Below are 18510 nucleotides of genomic sequence, written 5' to 3'. Positions count from 1 at the left end.
AAACATTTTTAACTGAAAACAGTACAATAGACCAATGTGGCTGTTATTCAGATCACCAGAATTGAAGTAATCAGTTCTCTGCATATACAGACCTAAATATCTGTGCAAATATAACAGCAGTGAACAGAGGCTTGTGTAACAGTGTTTAAGTAAGCAGCTGTGAGTAAACAGAGTCCTGTGTTCATCCCTAACAAGCCATACGTGGATAAAACTGAGTTGATAAAAAGAAACATGTTTACAAAATAACATCTGAAGTACTGCTGAAAGCACATAATAGATGCCATAAACTACAGTTTCTTTCCGGCCGCTGTCAATGTTGCTGACTATCTATTGAGGTAAGTGCTGCACATTACAGGAACATATATGTTTAATGTAATATGCATTTAGACTTTACCAGATTGCGCAAAAAACCTCTGCAGAATTCAAAAAAGTTCAGCATTTGGTGTCTGCAGATGTTAAAGATATTTTTTCAAATCATAATCTTATTCATTGTATGCTTTTTGTACATATATTGCATATACTCAACCATCACCATCTAAAGCAGGTAGAACATATGGATTTGCATTTGAATGTAGCAGCACTCAGTAACACTCCCCCTTAAACTTGTTTCTTTATGGAACTTCAGCACCGTCATGCTCCAAATCTGCAATTCCTCCCACACAATCTTGTCATCTGCACGACTGTTTGGTGTGTTTTTGTGAGAGAGCGAGCAAGATGAAGCAGACTGAGATATTTGTTTTATTATTTGGATTATTCAAGGTTGTCCCTCTGTTGTCTGTGGTGACTGCTGTAATGCTGGGATGAGGGAGACGGAGTTCAGGCAGGGTACTGGGAGGGGGGTGATGTGGGAGGAGTCAGCTGCTATTTGTAGCCCTTTTTGATGGATGACTGCTGTGTGTGTAAGAAAGAGAGCGAGCGAGAGAGTGTGTGTCTGCTTTTTTTCCTCTCTCCCTCTTCCTTTTTTATTGGTAATCAGATGAAGGCTTGAGAGGAAGCAAAGAAGACGTGGGCACGATAGGGTACACGGAGATCTTACATAAAGAGAAAAAAAACAGCTGGCTATAGAAGAAAATTGAGGCATAAAGAACTGTAATTGCCTATTGTATCATAACTGTGCTTTCAGTCACTGAAGCTTTTGGAGATTTTCTTTTTTGTTTGTTTCTCAAGACATTGTTGCCATCCTTTCATCGTGCTTTTATTGGCACCTTGGTGGGAACTGAGATAAAGGTTTTCACATCTGCTAACTGTCAGGAGACAGTGACTCGTTATGCCTCTACAAGGGAGCAGCATTAGACTGGTGAAAGCTGGGGTCTGGTTAGCCCTGTGGGGTACCTTGTGTGGAAGCTATGCTAGTAGCTGCCCTGCACTCTGCACGTGCAGTGGCACCACAGTGGATTGCCATGGACTGGGAATCAAAGCTGTGCCCAGGAATATCCCCAGGAATACAGAGAGACTGTAAGTATTCAAGCACTTCTGGCTCTTACACTCTGGGTCTGGTCCGACTTGTTACTACCTCGTTGGTTTCTTATGATGGCTGATTGTTGGTTGATCATGACGGGCTACATGACACCAAATTGTCTGTCATGTTAAAAAGAGATGATGTTGTTGTTCGGTGACTATTCATTTATTTTTTTTAGAAGAAATACTGCAAGAATAACAATACAAAAATGCATACAACCATACATTTAATAAGATACAGAAGTTTCATTGTATTACTTTGTAAGCAAATGTAATCAGTGGAAGAGCAAGTACACCCACTATACATTCAGATGGACATTTCAATAATATTTAAAACACACAAATTATATCTCATTCTACTGCATGAAATGTTCATCACAATTGTGTCAAGCTTGGCACAAAGATCTCATCCTTTAAAAAAAGAAGCTGTTTCCGCAATGTTACATTTGGTACTTTTATCAATTTAATCTGAGGCAATATTAAGGAAAAGGAAGTTTTGTTAATTTATTCAGCTGCTGTTTATGTTTCATGCATTTCTGAGAGTCTGAATGCACGTATGTTATCTTAAGCTTTCATTTTTATATGCTACAAGCAAAAGAAGTTTATTTAAAATTAGTTCTTCCCCTTGGCTCTCGCACAAATCACTGAGCTAGGAGTCATTAATCAAGCTTAGCCTTGAGACGACAAACAGTAATGTACTGTACTTTACTCATGCCTGCATTTTGCTGTGGCTGATGAGCCGCAAAAAAATAAGTTATTATATTTACAATGTGAAACTCTCAAACAAGCTGAAACAGCTTAAATGAGACATAAAAAAAATCCCTTAGGATTTCTAAATAAATTGAAATGATGTACGAGCACATAAGACAAAAATGATGAAGAAGGAGTTACATTAAACCACTGGAAACTGAAGTCATACAGATTGTTGCAAGAGGAGATGATTTTGACATCATTGGGCTTGTATTAAATACATTGAAATGATTTTCATTTTATTTGGACAAATATCTCTTTTTAAAACAACATAGAAAATAATAGAATTTAAATAAACTTGGAGAGGACAGGTAAAAGAACAGACTGCCAGAGGATATGCTGCTTGCTCTAAAATCTTTGGCACCATTAAAGCTTCTTTCAGCCCTATTTAAGATGTATATGTATTTTAAGCACATGATTCATTTACCACATATCGATCTAAGGTACCTTGTTACGAGGAGGATCAATAGCACATGCTGGTGTGCTCCAGTAAATGACATATCTGTGAAAATCATGCAGACGTTAGCGGGGACAGCCATCTAAAGTGAGAACATTTTAACCGGACTTAATTCCGAGTGGTTTGGAATGTGTCTCATTCCAGCTCTGTTTCTGTGGTAAGGATGATTTAATCACTAAGGACTTGCACAGTATAATCATGATTTAAGTGCTGTTTACTTTATAAGATAAAACAAGTCTTAGGATACATAATTGCTGCATTATAGATTGAGATTTAAAAAATTAGGTTTGAGTGGTTTGTCTGTAGATAATTATTATACTATTAAGACTAAACATACTTTATTTTGCATTGTTTGTGGTTTTCTCATTTCTGTTTAGTCAATATATATACTGTATTTAATGTCCAAAAAAATCACCTCTTTTACTTTCATCTGGCCTGCTCATATCTGCTTTATCCTTCTCATTTCAGTAATTCATGTTTAATTGCCAGCCACTTTTAAAAGGTCCTCTATAATGAAATAAAAGTTCACCAATGTTATTACAATTATAAGAATTTTATGACCATCACTATATCAATTCTGTCATGTAAATGTTTGCCAATCTTTTCTGCTTTCATTTTATATGTATTAATGTGTCGTTTTGTACTTTCATATACTAGTTTACAGTGGTTTACACCTCAGCATGTCACTATGGGTGCTGTTTGCACATTCTCGTGGTATTGCAAAGGTTTTCTCTGTGTATTCTGTTTTCTTCCCACATTCCTAGATGGTATATATTATGATGATTAGGGAATCTCGGTATCTGTTCATGGTTGGTTTTCTGCCCAATTATGAGGATAGGCTTCAGCCATCCATGAACGTGGATTGGAATAAGCAGGTCCATGAATGAATGAATGAATGAAATACAAAGTCCCTTTTATCCATTTTTTTAAGGTTCATGAGACGCCTATGGTGACAAAAATGGGTGTAAGGCAGAAACCAGTCCTGGAAAGGGTGCCAGCCCATCACTCCACTCAGACTCAAATACCTTCAATCACAGGCAGCAAGGTGAATATCAAATCACCCATGAAACTAACTGGATGGCTCTGGGCTGTAAAATGGAACCTCCATGGAGAAATGGAGACTATACAGACAATATTGAAAAGGTAGCCAAATGTCAATTAGAACTGGTGGACGTCTTCTAACGAGGCAGCATTACTCATTGTGCCAACACACTACTCAAAAACACAAAATATTTCTTTAAATCAGTATGTAAATTGTGCAATGTGATCATAGCATTTTCTTTATTTTTGCGGTAAGCAGATGCTTTTTAATTTGTGTAAGGTTAATAGTCTAAATTATTATTATTTACAGAAAATTATATATTCCGTTTCTGTAGCATACAATCAGTTGCCCTTCCAAGGGGCCAATTAATGGACACATCTTTAGCATATGGTAGTATACTGGTGTACACAGGGAAGAGTCCCTAGGACATGGGAAGAATGTGCAAACATCACATAGACAGCAATCAGAACAGAAATTGTCACCATACCACAAAGAACAACAGTATGTAAAATTTACAAAATAGACCACCCTCTTTCAGTTTACTGCTTCATGAGAAACAAGTAAAATGGGATAATTTGATGACATGAAATCCTAGTCGAGTATCATCAGCATACCCCCATTCAATCATTATTAAATTTCCAAAGTATAGTTTCTTCAGATTTTTGCGTTAAACCATAGGGATGCAGTCATTATTAGAATTTTGCTTCAACTCGCTTGTAATTCTTCTTCTGGATCCAACATAAAGGCACAAAGCTGGTAACTTGACAGCTCTTCGCATACAGCAATCTATTTTTTATATGTTATTTTATTTATGGGGCCCAAATTTTGAAAGTTCAATGAAACATTCCGTTCTTCGACTTCAGCCAATAATAAGAAATGTATTTCTTTCAAGTCACCCAATGATTATCTACAGGCTGTGACTTCAACCTCACCCCCCACATTCATGAGTATTAGCCCTAATCTTGCATTAAGCCTCATCTCTTATCTAACTGTAACCACTCAAACACATTACATCCTGGAGCAGACAGGCTATAATCCAGCTGCCGACAAATACTTGTCTGAGCCTCCCTGCTGAGAGGCTCCAATTTACCTGAACTGAGAAGATGTGAAAATGTGAGAGGAAAGAGCAGAAATCAATTTATACTTGCCCCAAAAAGAAAATGTTCTAACTGACCTTGCAGTCATTTATGCGGACTGTGAAATACCTGCTGGATCAGCCATACAAGTTCAAAAAAGGTATTATAAATCTGACACCTCTAGCCATGGATTTACACAATATTTTTACTAGGTAAGTGCTGCCTCAGATGTTCAGCCCTCTGGTTCCCCTGACATTTGTGATTCTTTTCACAAGGTCTCTTGACGATATGTTTTAAAAATCCCTATTATCTAGACAGAGAAGAAGCATCTACAATGGATTGCCTGGATGTATTACATCACACATACACACACACACACACAAAGCATTGAATATACACTGCCAGTGTCTCTTTATACATTGTAAAAGAGATTCATAATGTATCTGCAAAGAAACAGCTGTATTAAATAAGGAAGCAGTTGTTTTGATTGAGTTTAGCTATAAAATTTCTGAAGATATGCCTCTGTTGCAGTTTCAGTGATTTGAAATCAAGAGTTAGTGGTTTAAAACATACACAAATTATTTTCATGAAATAATTCAATTTCTCTGTGACTCAGGTCTATGCTGTGTATGTACAGAGTGTCACAGATGCAGATCCTTCAGTGGTCTTTCTGTTATATCAATGTGTGTGCCTATGTGGTGCAGCTAGTGTGTTGCAGGTTTTAATGAAGAATATTTGATATGCAAAGGGAGTTTTTAACTTGAACGGCTTAAAAGTGACTCTTCCAGTAAATATGTACACATTTACAACATAATACCGAAGTGTACTGCAATAGCTCCTAGTGCTGGTACTGCTTATAATAAATTTATGTGGAGGGTGGCCGATCTACTTGATTAGCATTAGGGAAGCTGGACTTTTAGTGCAAATACTATGACTAGGTGGGATGGCGTGGTGGCACAGTGGTTAGAGATACTACCCCGCAAATCAAACACCTGGGCTTCAAATCATGCATCTCCTTGTGAATGTGTGAAGTTTGCATGTTGTACAGTAGACTTGTTTACTTAGGCCCAGTGAGACAGCTAGGTACATATCTTGTGTCTATTTCGCTGTATTACATTTTTTGTAATAAATACTTTTTATTGTACTTCTTAGTCTCCATGCCAATATTTTTAAGTTAGGGATGGCACGAGGCCAGCCACTCGAGCGCACTAATTAGATCCTTTCTCATCAAAGTAGGCTGAGGCTGGCATATCACTAGTGAAGTCACTAGCAGGTAGCTAATAAAAAAAAACTTTATTTAATACAGCACCTTTTTATGGTAGCCATCATCTCAAGGCACTTAACAAAGAATAATTACCTAGTACCGGTGTTCCCAACTTGGGGTGCCCCTCTCCCCCCAACGGGGTGCGAGATGGTGTTTCTAGGGGTGTGACAAAGAGCCAAGCTCCATCGCGATTTGCCAAAACTTAATAAGGTGCATTGTCCGACTTTATCATGGTGCTATCGGTGTCTTTCAATGTGCTGAAATTTGTAGGCCATTTATTAGTTAGTGCTCCTGTTCTATGATATGAAAAAAATTCACATTGTGCGCTCAGTTTTCACCTGTGAATGAATTGTTCACAGAATTGTAAAGGCAAAAAAACTTTTTTTAAGAGAATGTAATTTGGACCTTGGACTGATCCTTACAGTAGGCGAAGTCTAGCATTGATTTCTGTGCAAGTCCTGATCATGAAGCGTCACTGATATAGGGATTGATTGAGATTTTTGCTAGGTGGGATGGGGAGCACTGAATTGAATGCAACACCTGCTGTTGCTTACACGCCCATCTCTTCTGCTGCCAGTCCTGGTGTTTGTGGAGCAATTTTAACTGTGCAGCGCATCTGGTTTTGAACTGCACTGCAGGTGTTATCAGGGGACAAGGCTCGTCAACTGTGTTTCATTGCTTTTCGGCGCACCGGCACCCATTGCTTCCCCGAGGTCTCCAGTCCCCCAAACCCCTTGATGATTGCTCTTGTGACATTTCCCCATCCCCTGGATCATCAGTCAAGTGTCTAAGCATCCTGGGGACACATTTACAAGATTAATAAGATATATAAAGGGAGGGTTAGGGCGCATGCCCCGGAACAGTGCATTGTCGCACCCACCACCCAACGAAAATGCTCAAGATCCTGGTTGGCAACCCCCCAGGCAGACACGTTGTTAATTGCTCAATTTCTATGTAAATCTTTTGCACCAGATTAAATTTTTTGAGTTCAGTTTTTTCACCTGCATCCGTATGTGGTTCAATTTGTAGTTCGAAATTTGACTCATTTTCAAATGTAAAATATATATAGGGGATACAAACATAAATCAGGCATTTTCTAGAGGTGCATGGCATAGAAAAGTTTGGGAACCACTGACCTAGTACCATTGTTTACAGGTGTACAAGACCAAAAAATGTTCCTATCCTACATTAACATAATATTCATTCATTCTTCATTATTCATTCCTTTACTGCAATTTACTGTATTGTGAAAGATAACAAAAGCATATTTGACTAAGTGCAGTGCTTACTTATGAAATGCTTGATTTAAGGCAGAACATAAAATATAAAATGATATATTATTCTGTTCCTTCAGTATAGTTGTTCTATAATTATCACAGTTTGTGTACTGAGAGTTATTATGTGTGGCTGTTCACTTTAAACAACGCATGACAGGTTACTTAGCTGCTCGAGTGTTAGATTTTAAACCATAAAGTTGCTGTTACCGTTTTCCACCTCTGACTCACAGTGTGATCCTAAGCAAGTCAGATTGTGCGTGAACTGAAACAATACATTTGTAAACAATAATAACGTACCTTGACCTTCTATCACATCTGAAAATTAAAAACACAAAAGCCATATAATAATTGTCAGTAGGCCTTCCTATATGAAGTATTTTGAGAAGAGGTCTTTATTTTTTAAATGTGGATGCAGCATTTGACTGTTTATTTTTCTCTTTCTCTGACAATGATGTTTCTTTGTTGTATCTAGCGCTGGGTCCTTTTGCTTTACTGTGCCTAGTGTCATTTACACATAATCCAAAATTTGATTAATGTTTGATGCTGTTTATATAAAAGGATTGTGTATTATATGGTAGCTTGTGTGGAAGGTGACCCGGACACAGACAGACGGACCTTGTTGGATCCACCACACACTGTTTATTTACAAATATTTACAATTTGAACGTGCACAAACCCCAGTGCTTCTTGCACCGATTCCCCAAAGTTCAGGCCTCTCAGTCACTGTGCCTCTCTCTCTTGGCCGCCTCCAGTCCCCTCTCCAGCTCCGTCTCTCTGCCACCCGACTTCCACTAATGACTGGAGGGAGACGGCCCCTTAAATTGGAACCCAGATGGGCTCCAGCTGCTTCCCGGCACTCTCCTTTGGACACATCCCTGTGTGGCGGAAGTGCCGGCTGTGCACCTGGAAGCCGTCCGGGTGTCTCCTGTTCTCTTCCCCCCAGCACTTCCTGGTGTGGCGGAAGTGCTGGGCTCCACGGTTCCTCAGGCACCTGGGCGCCGCCTGGCTGTGGCCATGGGCCCCTACAGGGTTGGGCCTCCAAGCCCTCTACCCGTGGCCCCCAATACAACCAGGGCGATTGCCCCCTTGCGGTCTGGAGGAGGCACAAGCCCTCCTATGGTCCCCCTGGGCGACCACACGGGATATTCCGGCACCGGGGCGCCGCCTGGCGGTGGCCACGGGTCCCTACAGGGCTGGCCTTCCAAGCCCTGTACCCGAGGCCCTCAGCATAACCAGGACGGACGCCCCCTCGCGGTCTGGAGGAGGCACAAGCCACACTTGTTATCAAGAAATGTTGTGCGACTTCTAAAGTGAATAAAATTAAGATTGCTTTTTAAACTCATCCTAAACATCGTGACAGTATGACACTTTACTAATATAATGTAATGCCCACCATAGTGCTGCTACACAGCTCAAGGTCACAGTTCAAGGTGTTCCAGGCAATGACCACCTGTTATCTTAACCTTGTCACAGATATTACATCTCCCGAATATAATCTGTACACAAAATCATACTGTAAATGTATAATACATTTAAAATAATAAAAGATATCTTTCAACCTTTTAACGCAAATTAAGATTAACCTTAACACCTCCCCAGATGTGGCTCCAACTTCAACCTTCTCTTTCAAAGATGATTTCCTGTAGCCTGGGTTGATAACAAGACTTTTAGCTGATACTCACCACACTTTAACAGGCTTTTATGTAGAAAACTGTTAAGATATGAATTCTCAACATTTTCGTTAGTCACAGTTACCACAGTGTGTATTGTGAGAGAGGCAACTGGCATAATTGTGACTCCAAGTCGTTCTTTGCAAAACCAAGAGGTAGTAATGGATGGTATAACTGCCCTTATACTTGGTGGTCCTATTTGCATCTACAGCAAACAGACCACAACTAAAAATGATAGTTAAAACAACAAAAACCATAAAACCCAGTGCGCTGATCATTCTTTCTGGGGAAATTTCATAAAAACGTAAAAACTAACTGGACAATCATAATTTGAAGCAGGCTTTTGAAATATCAGTAAAAGGACACTTCTCGTACAGAAGACCTTAACCTGGGGTCAGACTAGATTGATCCTTCAGATTAAGTTTCCCTGCATTTCTCAAGCAATCTCACTCTTCTTCTGCTTCATATGTTACATGACATTTGAGCCTGTCAGATTTGCCATGCTGTTTTAGGAGAAATAGCCCCAGATAAATGAAACCTGTAAAATAATACTTCCAAAAAATTACTATATCTTCTTTAAAAAAAGACTGCAATAATATGCAGGAATATTAATTAGAATAGATTGCATACTTTTATTAAGGAAACATTTCTATGAAAAAGCTTTTTTCCAAAAGAATCTAAACAAATACACAGGCAGTAAGCGATACATACAAAACATACCACCTTCCAATGTTATCCTCTCTTCTGGATATTTTGGTATGACAATTCTGGAAGAGCCATACCAGAAGTTTCCTTTTTGTGTTCAATCTTGTCTAACTTAAATGTTAACTTACCTAACTAATAATGTCAGTTCCTCTTTTGCTAATGACTAGTGAGACACAAAACTTCACACACTGTTCATGTCACATAAAATCAATCAGTGGGACGCCGGGCACCTGGTCTGTCTCAATTGATTTAAACATTAAGTAACCTGAGAGCTTCACAACTATCTGTCTTGGCTATGAACTGCCTAAATTTAAGCAGCAACACCTTACGTGCAGAATCAAATGACTATAAACAAGCCACAATAACAATGAAAGAACCTGCAGCCTCCACACACTTAATGACGCATTGCATGTCTAGTAGTAGCACTAACCATCATGTGACTGCTGGATAGTGCAGAGCTGGGAAACGATTGTAAAAACAATCTTCTACGTTCTTTTTCTTTCTGCACAAGAACTCTTCACACTTTTTTGATACAGGGGCATCATAGTAGGTATTTTTTTCCACATAATGTAAAGAGTGCTTATAAGATTTCCTTGGTGGCTTTGTCAAATTTAGTGCCATCAACTGGTCCTCTTCAGCAAGAAGTGAAGATCAAGCTGCTGCTTAGCTCCTATCAGTGAACAGTCTTGTGCGAACCTGTATTATATTATTGAGTTTTACCTGTAGATACCTTTAAGGGAGCAAATAGTACTGTACTCTTTGCTAACTTGCGACACCTAGTCTTGATTGGGAAAAGGTCAAAAGAAACTGCAAATATGTGATAAAAAAAGAACAGCCCTCATTTTAATGGCTGGGAGTTTAAGCCTTCAAACCCAATCACTAAACTGGAAAGTTCAACTTGCCTACATGTTCACACATCCGAGGGTAAACCTAGAACATTGCTGGGGCGACAGGGCTAGGACTTCAGATTGAAACCAGCAGCCAGGCCAAAGACAATTTCACATACTACAAAAAAATAACATTTTTTAGATAGGAAATTACATTGAGTATAAGGTGGGACATGGGAAAGAAATGCTTAAGAAGACAAAGTAGAAGGTTGTTATAAACATTTTGACAGTAAGTTAAATCAGAAGACCTTTATATTATATACCCTCTCCAATAGAATAAATGGGTTAATTTCTCATTTAAATGTTATTTTAGGGTTAGCTGTTTGGAACACACAGCCTCTATTGCTATGTGTTTGCAGATGATATTTGATAAACCATTCATTAATTATAGGTTTACAGCGTCATTTTCACATTTTTGTCACGTGTAAAAATAATTTGGATGTTTCAGTGAATCAATACTTTTCTGCCACTAAATATTCATTAACAATAAAAAAACTGCTACTTCCTGTGATACTTTCAGATTGTTGAGGTTTTCATTACTTCGCTATAGATTCTGAAAACTGTTGGACAATCAGTAACTGTTACTTGTGTAAAGGTTATTTTTTCTTATGAATTTAAATGTTACTTTTTTTTGATCATTTACAAATAATATCCCTACTTGTTTATCTCAGATATATTCATACCATATAAAAAAATCTTCAGTAATAACTAAACAGATTATTGCAGATCTCATATAAATGGAGATCCATAAAAAATCCTAAAATAATGTAGTCCAGTTTAAATTACCATCCTGTGGGTTCAGGTCAGGTTAGAAAGCATACACTGGTACAGCATGTTGTCGCACTCACCAGCCTGGTGTTGCGTGGGCGTCCCCTCACCCTGGCCCAGCCACTCGAGTACTCAACAATGAGGATCCCATGAGCTGGATCACCCTTGGGGAATTGTGCCACATGGTGTACCCATCTACAGAGATCTGGCCAGTCCGAGGTCTGTGCATCTCAGAAGGTGCCGCCACTGAAATGCAGAGTTTATGAAGCTCTTCCAGCAGCAAAGGAAGATGATCATCATGATGGAGAGAAAACACATTCCATGAGCCTACCCAGATGGGCTGCCTCAAATTGGGACCTGAATTCTCTCTTACAGCGGTCGATGCCTCAGCACCACACCAGTTCTGAACCAATGACCACACACAGTACTGCTCACCTAACTTTATTAACTTTTTGTCTTCTTTGGAATAATTATAATCAATTTTAAAGAAGGTGAAGCTGAAATTTTTAAAACTGCAGGATGTTTTTTATATGTCTCCTAATAGTACTCTCCAAGGATCATATGGAACAAAGTGATGTCAGACTACCCTGAGGCACTTTACTTAACTCCTATGAATTGTTCACAAAGGGTCAATCATACATACAGGACAATAAAGATGTTACCTTCAAGCTGGGGCCCAACCTAACATATAACTCTTGATATCTGTTCCCGGGCTATTTTCATGTGCTGTGTTTTTCCAGTGTATAGAATTTAAGCTCTTTCATCCTTTTCTTATTTTATGGTCATTTGTTTTATTCCTCAAAAACATATCCATATGAAGCAATACACTCAAGCAGTATTAACGCTCTCCAATTTTGATTTTGGGATGTTATGTGACTGACCTTAAAGGTTAATAGGGCTGCAATTACTGTGGTAGTGCTTGCTTTAAAAGAGCCTTGAAGTAGCACACATGTGTGACAATACATACTATATATACACAGTATATTATATATATATATTTAATTCATATATATATATATTCATACACTGTATACTGTATATACACTGCACATATACTTTTTTATTTACACATATATACAAACTGTATGTATTTACTGTATATACAGTATGAACTGTATCTATACATAGAGCCAGTACAGGGGGTGAGGAAACAAGGTGATCGTTCCAGGCAGTACATTGTGAAAGGCAGCATTTTTAAGATTCAAGTTTTTTTTTACATTACAAAATAACAATGCAAAGAGTTAAGTGTGAACCTTAAGAATTATGTATCCTGGAACAAGCTTGAAAAAAGTGATGATGGCAAAAACTACTTGAGAAATCCAAACTGGCAGTGTTTGCTTCTATAGCCTACTGCAGTTAAAAGTATTTCATTTACAAATAATTGCAAATAATTTTAAATCTGATATGACTATGTACTGATGTCTATCCTGAAATGCGACCTAATAAACATGAATACCAGCTACATGATAACTTCAAATTCTTTACCATGCAGGATGTTAGTGAATTGCTCAAAAACGCTTTGAATGGAATCATCTCCTTTTAGTGTGTCTGCAAGACCCTCTCAGACAAATATGCTTTTGAGGTGGGTCATTGTAAAAAATGTGCAATTTTGTTATATTTGGCAGACATTTTCTTCCTTTTGCATTTCTTATTTCTGTATAAAGATCACATCTATTTTACATGAGTGGAAGAAAAGCAAATCCTTGAACAGCAGTATAACAACTTTCCTTTAGGATAATTCCTCTCAGGTAGCTTACAGTTATGGAACTAATACCATTATAATATTATCCAGCAGCCCCATAAATTGTAATCATATAAATGTTATATGGACTCTCTAATTAACCTGAATAGCCTACAATTACTTAATTCAACAAAGCTTAAGTACAATGTTATTATTGCTAATCATTTATCCATGATGTCCGTTTCTGTATCTTCACTAGTGTATGCAAATAAATCAAAATCACCATCAAATCAATAAATTTAATCAAGAGCTTTTTTATTGTGGCAGGAACCTCCTCAAGCCGCCACCTTATCGTGGTGGAGGGGTTTGCTTGTCCCAATGATCCAAGGAGCTCTGTTGTCGGGGGCTTTATGCCCCTGGTAGGGTTAGGTCCTAGGGGAGGGATGAGACAAAGAGCTGTTCAGCAAACCTACTATGGACGGCGTTTTCTCTCATCCGGACATGGGTAACCGAGGCCCCCCTCTGGATCCAGGCCTGGAGGTGGGGCTCGATGGCAAAGTGCCTGGTGGCCGGGGCCTACACCCATGGGGCTCGGCCAGGCACAGCCTGAAGAGGAAACGTGGGTCCCCCTTCCCATGGGCTCACCACCTGTAGAAGGGGCCAAGGAGGTTGGGTGCAGTGTGAGTCAGGTAGTGGCCGAAGGTGGGGACCTTGGCTACAGAAGCTGGCTCTTGGGGCATGGAATGTCACCTCTCTGAAGGGGAAGGAGCCTGAGCTAGTGCGCAGGGTCAAGAGGTTCTGGCTAGATATAGTCGGGCTCACCTCAACGTACAGTGTGGACTCTGGAACCAATCTCCTTGAGAGGGGCTGGACTCTCTACCATTCTTGAGTTGCCCTCGGTGAGAGGCGCCAAGCAGGTGTGGGCATACTTATTGCCCATCGACTTGGAGCCTGTTCATTGGGGTTCACCCCAGTAGATGAGAGGGTAGCCTCCCTCTGCCTTCGGATGGAGGGATGGGTCCTAACTGTTCTTTGCACGTATGCGCCGAAGAGCAGTCTGGAGTACCCACCATTTTTGGAGTCCCTGGAGGGGTTGGTAGAGGGCATACCTTCTGGGGACTCCCTCGTCCTGCTGGGAGACTTCAATGCCCACGTGGGCAATGACAGTGAGACCTGGAAAGGCATAATTGGGAGGAAAGGCTCCCCCGATCTGAACCCAAGCAGTGTTTTGTTATTGGACTTCTGTGCTCGTCATGGATTGTCCATAATGAACACCATGTTGAAGCATAGGGGTGTCCATATGTGCACCTGGCACCAGGACGCCTTAGGCTTCAGTTCGATGATCGACTTCGTGGTTGTGTCATCGGATTTGCTGCCACATGTCTTGGACACTTGGTTGAAGAGAGGGGTGGAGCTGTCAACTGATCACCACCTGGTTGTGAGTTGGCTTTGATGGTGGAGGAGGATGCCAGTCAGGCCTGGTAGGTCCAAACGTATTGTGAGGGTCTGCTGGGAATGTCTGGCAGAGTCCCCTTGTCAGAAGTAATTTCAGCTCCCACCTACAGCAAAACTTCGACCACGTCCCAAGGGACGTGGGGGACACTGAGTCGGAATGGGCCATGTTCCGTGCCTCTATTGTTGAGGCGGCTGACCGGAGCTGTGGCTGTAAAGTTTTCGGTGCATGTCATGGCGGCAATCCCTGAACCCATTGGTGAACACCAGCGGTGAGGGTGAGGGTCAAGCTGAAGAAGGAGTCCTACAGGACCCTTTTGTCCTGTGGGACTCCTGAGACAACTAATAGGTACCAGCAGGCCAAGTGGAATGCAGCTTCGGTGGTTGCTGAGAGAAAAACTCAGGTGTGGGAGGAGTTTGTGGAGGCCACGGAGAACGACTTCCGGATGGCTTTGAGGAGATTCTGGTCCACCATCCAGCGCCTCAGGGGAGGAAAGCAGTGCAGTGTCAACACTGTGTATGGTGGGGATGGTGCACTGCTGACCTCAACTCGGGATGTTGTGGATTGGTGGTGGGAGTACATTGAAGACCACCTCAATCCCACAGGTCCAATGAGGAAGCAGAGCCTGGGGACTCAGAGGTGGGCCTTCCCATCTCTGGGACTGAGGTCACCGAGGTGGTCAAAAAACTTGATGGCAGGGCCCCGGGGGTGGATGAAATACGGCCGGAATTCCTCAAGGCTCTGGATTTTGTAGGACTGTCTTGGTTGACATGCCTCAGCAACATCGCATGGACATCGGGGACATTGCCTCTGGATTGGCAGACCGGGGTAGTGGTCCCCCTCTTTAAGAAGGGGGACCAGAGGGTGTATTCCAACTACAGAGGAATCACACTCCTCATCCTCCCTGGAAGAGTATATTTGGGGATCCTGGAGAGGAAGGTCCAACAGATAGTCGAACCTCGGATTCAGGAGGAACAGTGTGGTTTTTGTCCTAGTCGCGGAACAGTGAACCAGCTCTACACCCTTGGCACGGTCCTGGAATGTGCATGGGAGTTTTCCCAACCAGTGTACATGTGTTTTGTGGACTTGGAAAAGACATTTGACCGTGTCTGTGTCTGAGAGTATGGGGTACCGGACCCCCTGATAAGGGCTGTTCGGTGCCTGTACAACCGGTGTCAGAACTTGGTCCACATTGCCGGCAGTAAGTCGAACCCTTTTCCAGTGAGAGTTGGACTCCACCAGGGCTGCCCTTTGTCACCGATTCTGTTCATAAGTTTTATGAACAGAATCTGTAGGCGCAGACAGGGCATTGAGGGGGTCCGGTTTAGTGGGCTCAGGATTGGGTCACTGGTTTTTGCAGATGATGTTGTCCTGTTTGCTTCATCAGGATTTGATCTTCAGCTCTCTCTGGATCGGTTCGCAGCCGAGTGTGAAGCGGCTGGGATGGGAATCAGCACTTTTGTAGTGTTTTTAATGCGTATTTTGTGTTTTATTGTTTCAAAGCTTATCTTAATAGATATCTTTTTTTGCCTGATGTTCACAAAATGCACTATATCATGAAGCCTGTACTAAAATATGTATTGCATGTGAATAAAGGGCATCATTTCATTCTGTCTAAGTTATGGTTCCGGTCTGGGGTGGTGGAGCTGGAAGATGGGGTTGGGAAATGGGCATCAATAATCACCTGTCCGCGGGTGGCATTTTGTAACACACCAGCATAGTGTATACAGTATACAGCCAGGCTAACTGGACAAGTAAAGTAATATTGTTATTCCTCTTTGAAAAATATTATTTTTCTTGTCCAGTTCTGGCTCATTGCAAACACAGCAAGGTGAATTTTCCAATGTAACTATGACATAAATATATACATTAAAAAAAAGTGTGATTCTTAGGCTAACTGGAGCTCTGAACTGTTCTAGTTTGAATGAATGAGTGACGTGCACTGTATAAGAGGCTTACCCAAGATTGGCTCTTTCTTTGCTTCTAGTCTGCCTTGATACTGTGTGGACCGATGGAGGGTTGTTAATATAGTTCAGTCTGTAACACTAAACTCTTCATTTTCCATTATCTTTATCTGCAACCTAAGAATTGCCCTTAGTGCTCAGTGGGAAATATTGAAATGTTCCTTTCTGCTTGCTATTTAACAATTAATATTTTGCAATTGTAAGGTGAAACAGGTCACCTTCTCACTCAAATGTCAAATGTGATAACATCTCTAATGAGAACACATTGCATGGGGAGAGGCTCTGCTCCAATTCTATGGGCCTTCTTCCATAAGGTGATAATGTCTTCACTCCATATGTTTTAAAGATTGTTGTTTTTCTTCTTTTCTTTTTTCCATAAGCTGCCTATAAATATAGAAAATGCGGTCTCTCACCTTTTCCTAGAGAAAAGAATATGTAGCACATTTGTAATATCTCCTGTACCATTATGACTGTGAAGACAACATAGCCTAGACCTGACTAGCTCCATATCATATCCAAACTATCCTTAGACTAGGTTTTGTCTTCTGCCAGTTTTAATTCATTTGCAAGGTCTTGGTAATATACAGTGATGAAATTGGGAATATATTTTGGGTAGTATATTGGAGGGTAAATCTCATCTTGGATCATTTTTACATTGTTTTGGGTGGAAATTCACATAATCCAGCAGCAGTATACTGATACAAAAAAAGAAAAACAGTATTAAATTAAATTTAATTAAAGATAGTTCTAGAAGGAACCACACAACCCAGTAAAGAACCTTAAAGTGCCATTAAAGAACCATTATTTAACAGAGTGTCGAACCTAGTTTCAATAAACAGAAATCTTTCATTACAAATGTTTCTAAATCTGTGATTTTATCATTAACTTTCTCAATTATATTTTTTCCTGGATTCTCTTTATCACATGACTTAAAGGTTAAAAAAAATCAAAGTCTACCTACATTTTGTTTGTTTTTCTTTATTTATAATTAAACTGTTCAGTATCAAAAATATTTCAAAATCCCTCTATGTGAATTCTAGTAGGAATTCAGCAGAAATTAAATTAGAAAAAAAAAGCGAGAGTCGTTTTACCATAATTATTTTTATGGTCTATTTTAGCGTTGTTGCATCATTATTTCCTACTGAAAATCTATGAACAGACAGAGAGTTGCCATAATGGAAAAGATAAATATTTAATGTATGGCAAAATCATGAGCAATAAATATTTACACCTCATGTATTTAGAATTTTCTAAACACTTCTTTTATTCATTTATATTCAGAACCCGATTGCTCCAATACAGGGGCAAGCAGGGCAGAGTTTTTTCCACAAACACTAAAGTAAGGTAGCAATCAATTCTAAGAAAGCGCAAGCCCATTACATTATGTTCTAAATATAAACTGAAAGTTAAAATCAATGATTGCTCATGCAGTTTCAGATTTGGAGCATGATACAAAATGTCAAAAAGAAAGTATTTGATGGCATTTTGCTCATTCCTGTGTGGGAAGGGTGAATTGTATCCCATGCAGTGTCAAATTATGTAACAAAAAAGTCACAATAATAGAACAATGTGAACATGGCAGCTTTGGCCAGTGACAGTGAAGCACGAGAAAACCTGAACAGGATGCACAAATAAATACATAGTATGTGAAAATAATTGACGTACAGAAAAATTATCAGCAAAAAAGTTGTAGAGTTTATTTCTCAGTTATTTACATAATTAAGCTAATTGTTCATGTTTATTTAAACCCTTTTAAAAATAAAATCTATTTGCATTTTTCTCTGTATTAAAGTAAAAATACATTTTGTTACAAAATATTTAGTATGTGCTTTTTTCATACAATCTTTTTATTTGCTTATAATAAATAATTAGTTATAATTTTGTACTTTTGGTTATTTATTTTGTACATATAAATTTGTAATCAACTTATGCCATACAATACTTTTATAATAATTCATATGTTTTGGAAATTGTCTTTGGACGTGGATTCAGCTGTATTTACAAAGATTCATAGTCTTTATACTATTTGAAAATTGTATTTATTTGTACATTGTACTC

The 18510-nt window shown here is 39.7% G+C and overlaps 1 protein-coding gene across 1 annotated transcript in view; it reads left to right on the top strand.

Annotated features, from left to right (window-relative positions):
• Positions 1-745: 745 nt before the first annotated feature.
• Positions 746-18510, top strand: part of LOC120542482 (slit homolog 1 protein-like) — a 349841-nt gene continuing 332076 nt past the window's right edge. The window contains exon 1 of the mRNA XM_039774990.1: positions 746-1455. Within this exon, the coding sequence (XP_039630924.1) occupies positions 1268-1455 (188 nt within the window). The 5' untranslated portion in view covers positions 746-1267. The remainder of the gene's footprint in view (positions 1456-18510) is intronic.

The sequence above is a fragment of the Polypterus senegalus genome, chromosome 1 (assembly GCF_016835505.1).
Source record: "Polypterus senegalus isolate Bchr_013 chromosome 1, ASM1683550v1, whole genome shotgun sequence".
Lineage (NCBI taxonomy): Eukaryota > Metazoa > Chordata > Cladistia > Polypteriformes > Polypteridae > Polypterus > Polypterus senegalus.
Note: the sequence above shows the minus strand (reverse complement) of the source record. Positions and strands in the feature narration are given on the sequence as shown.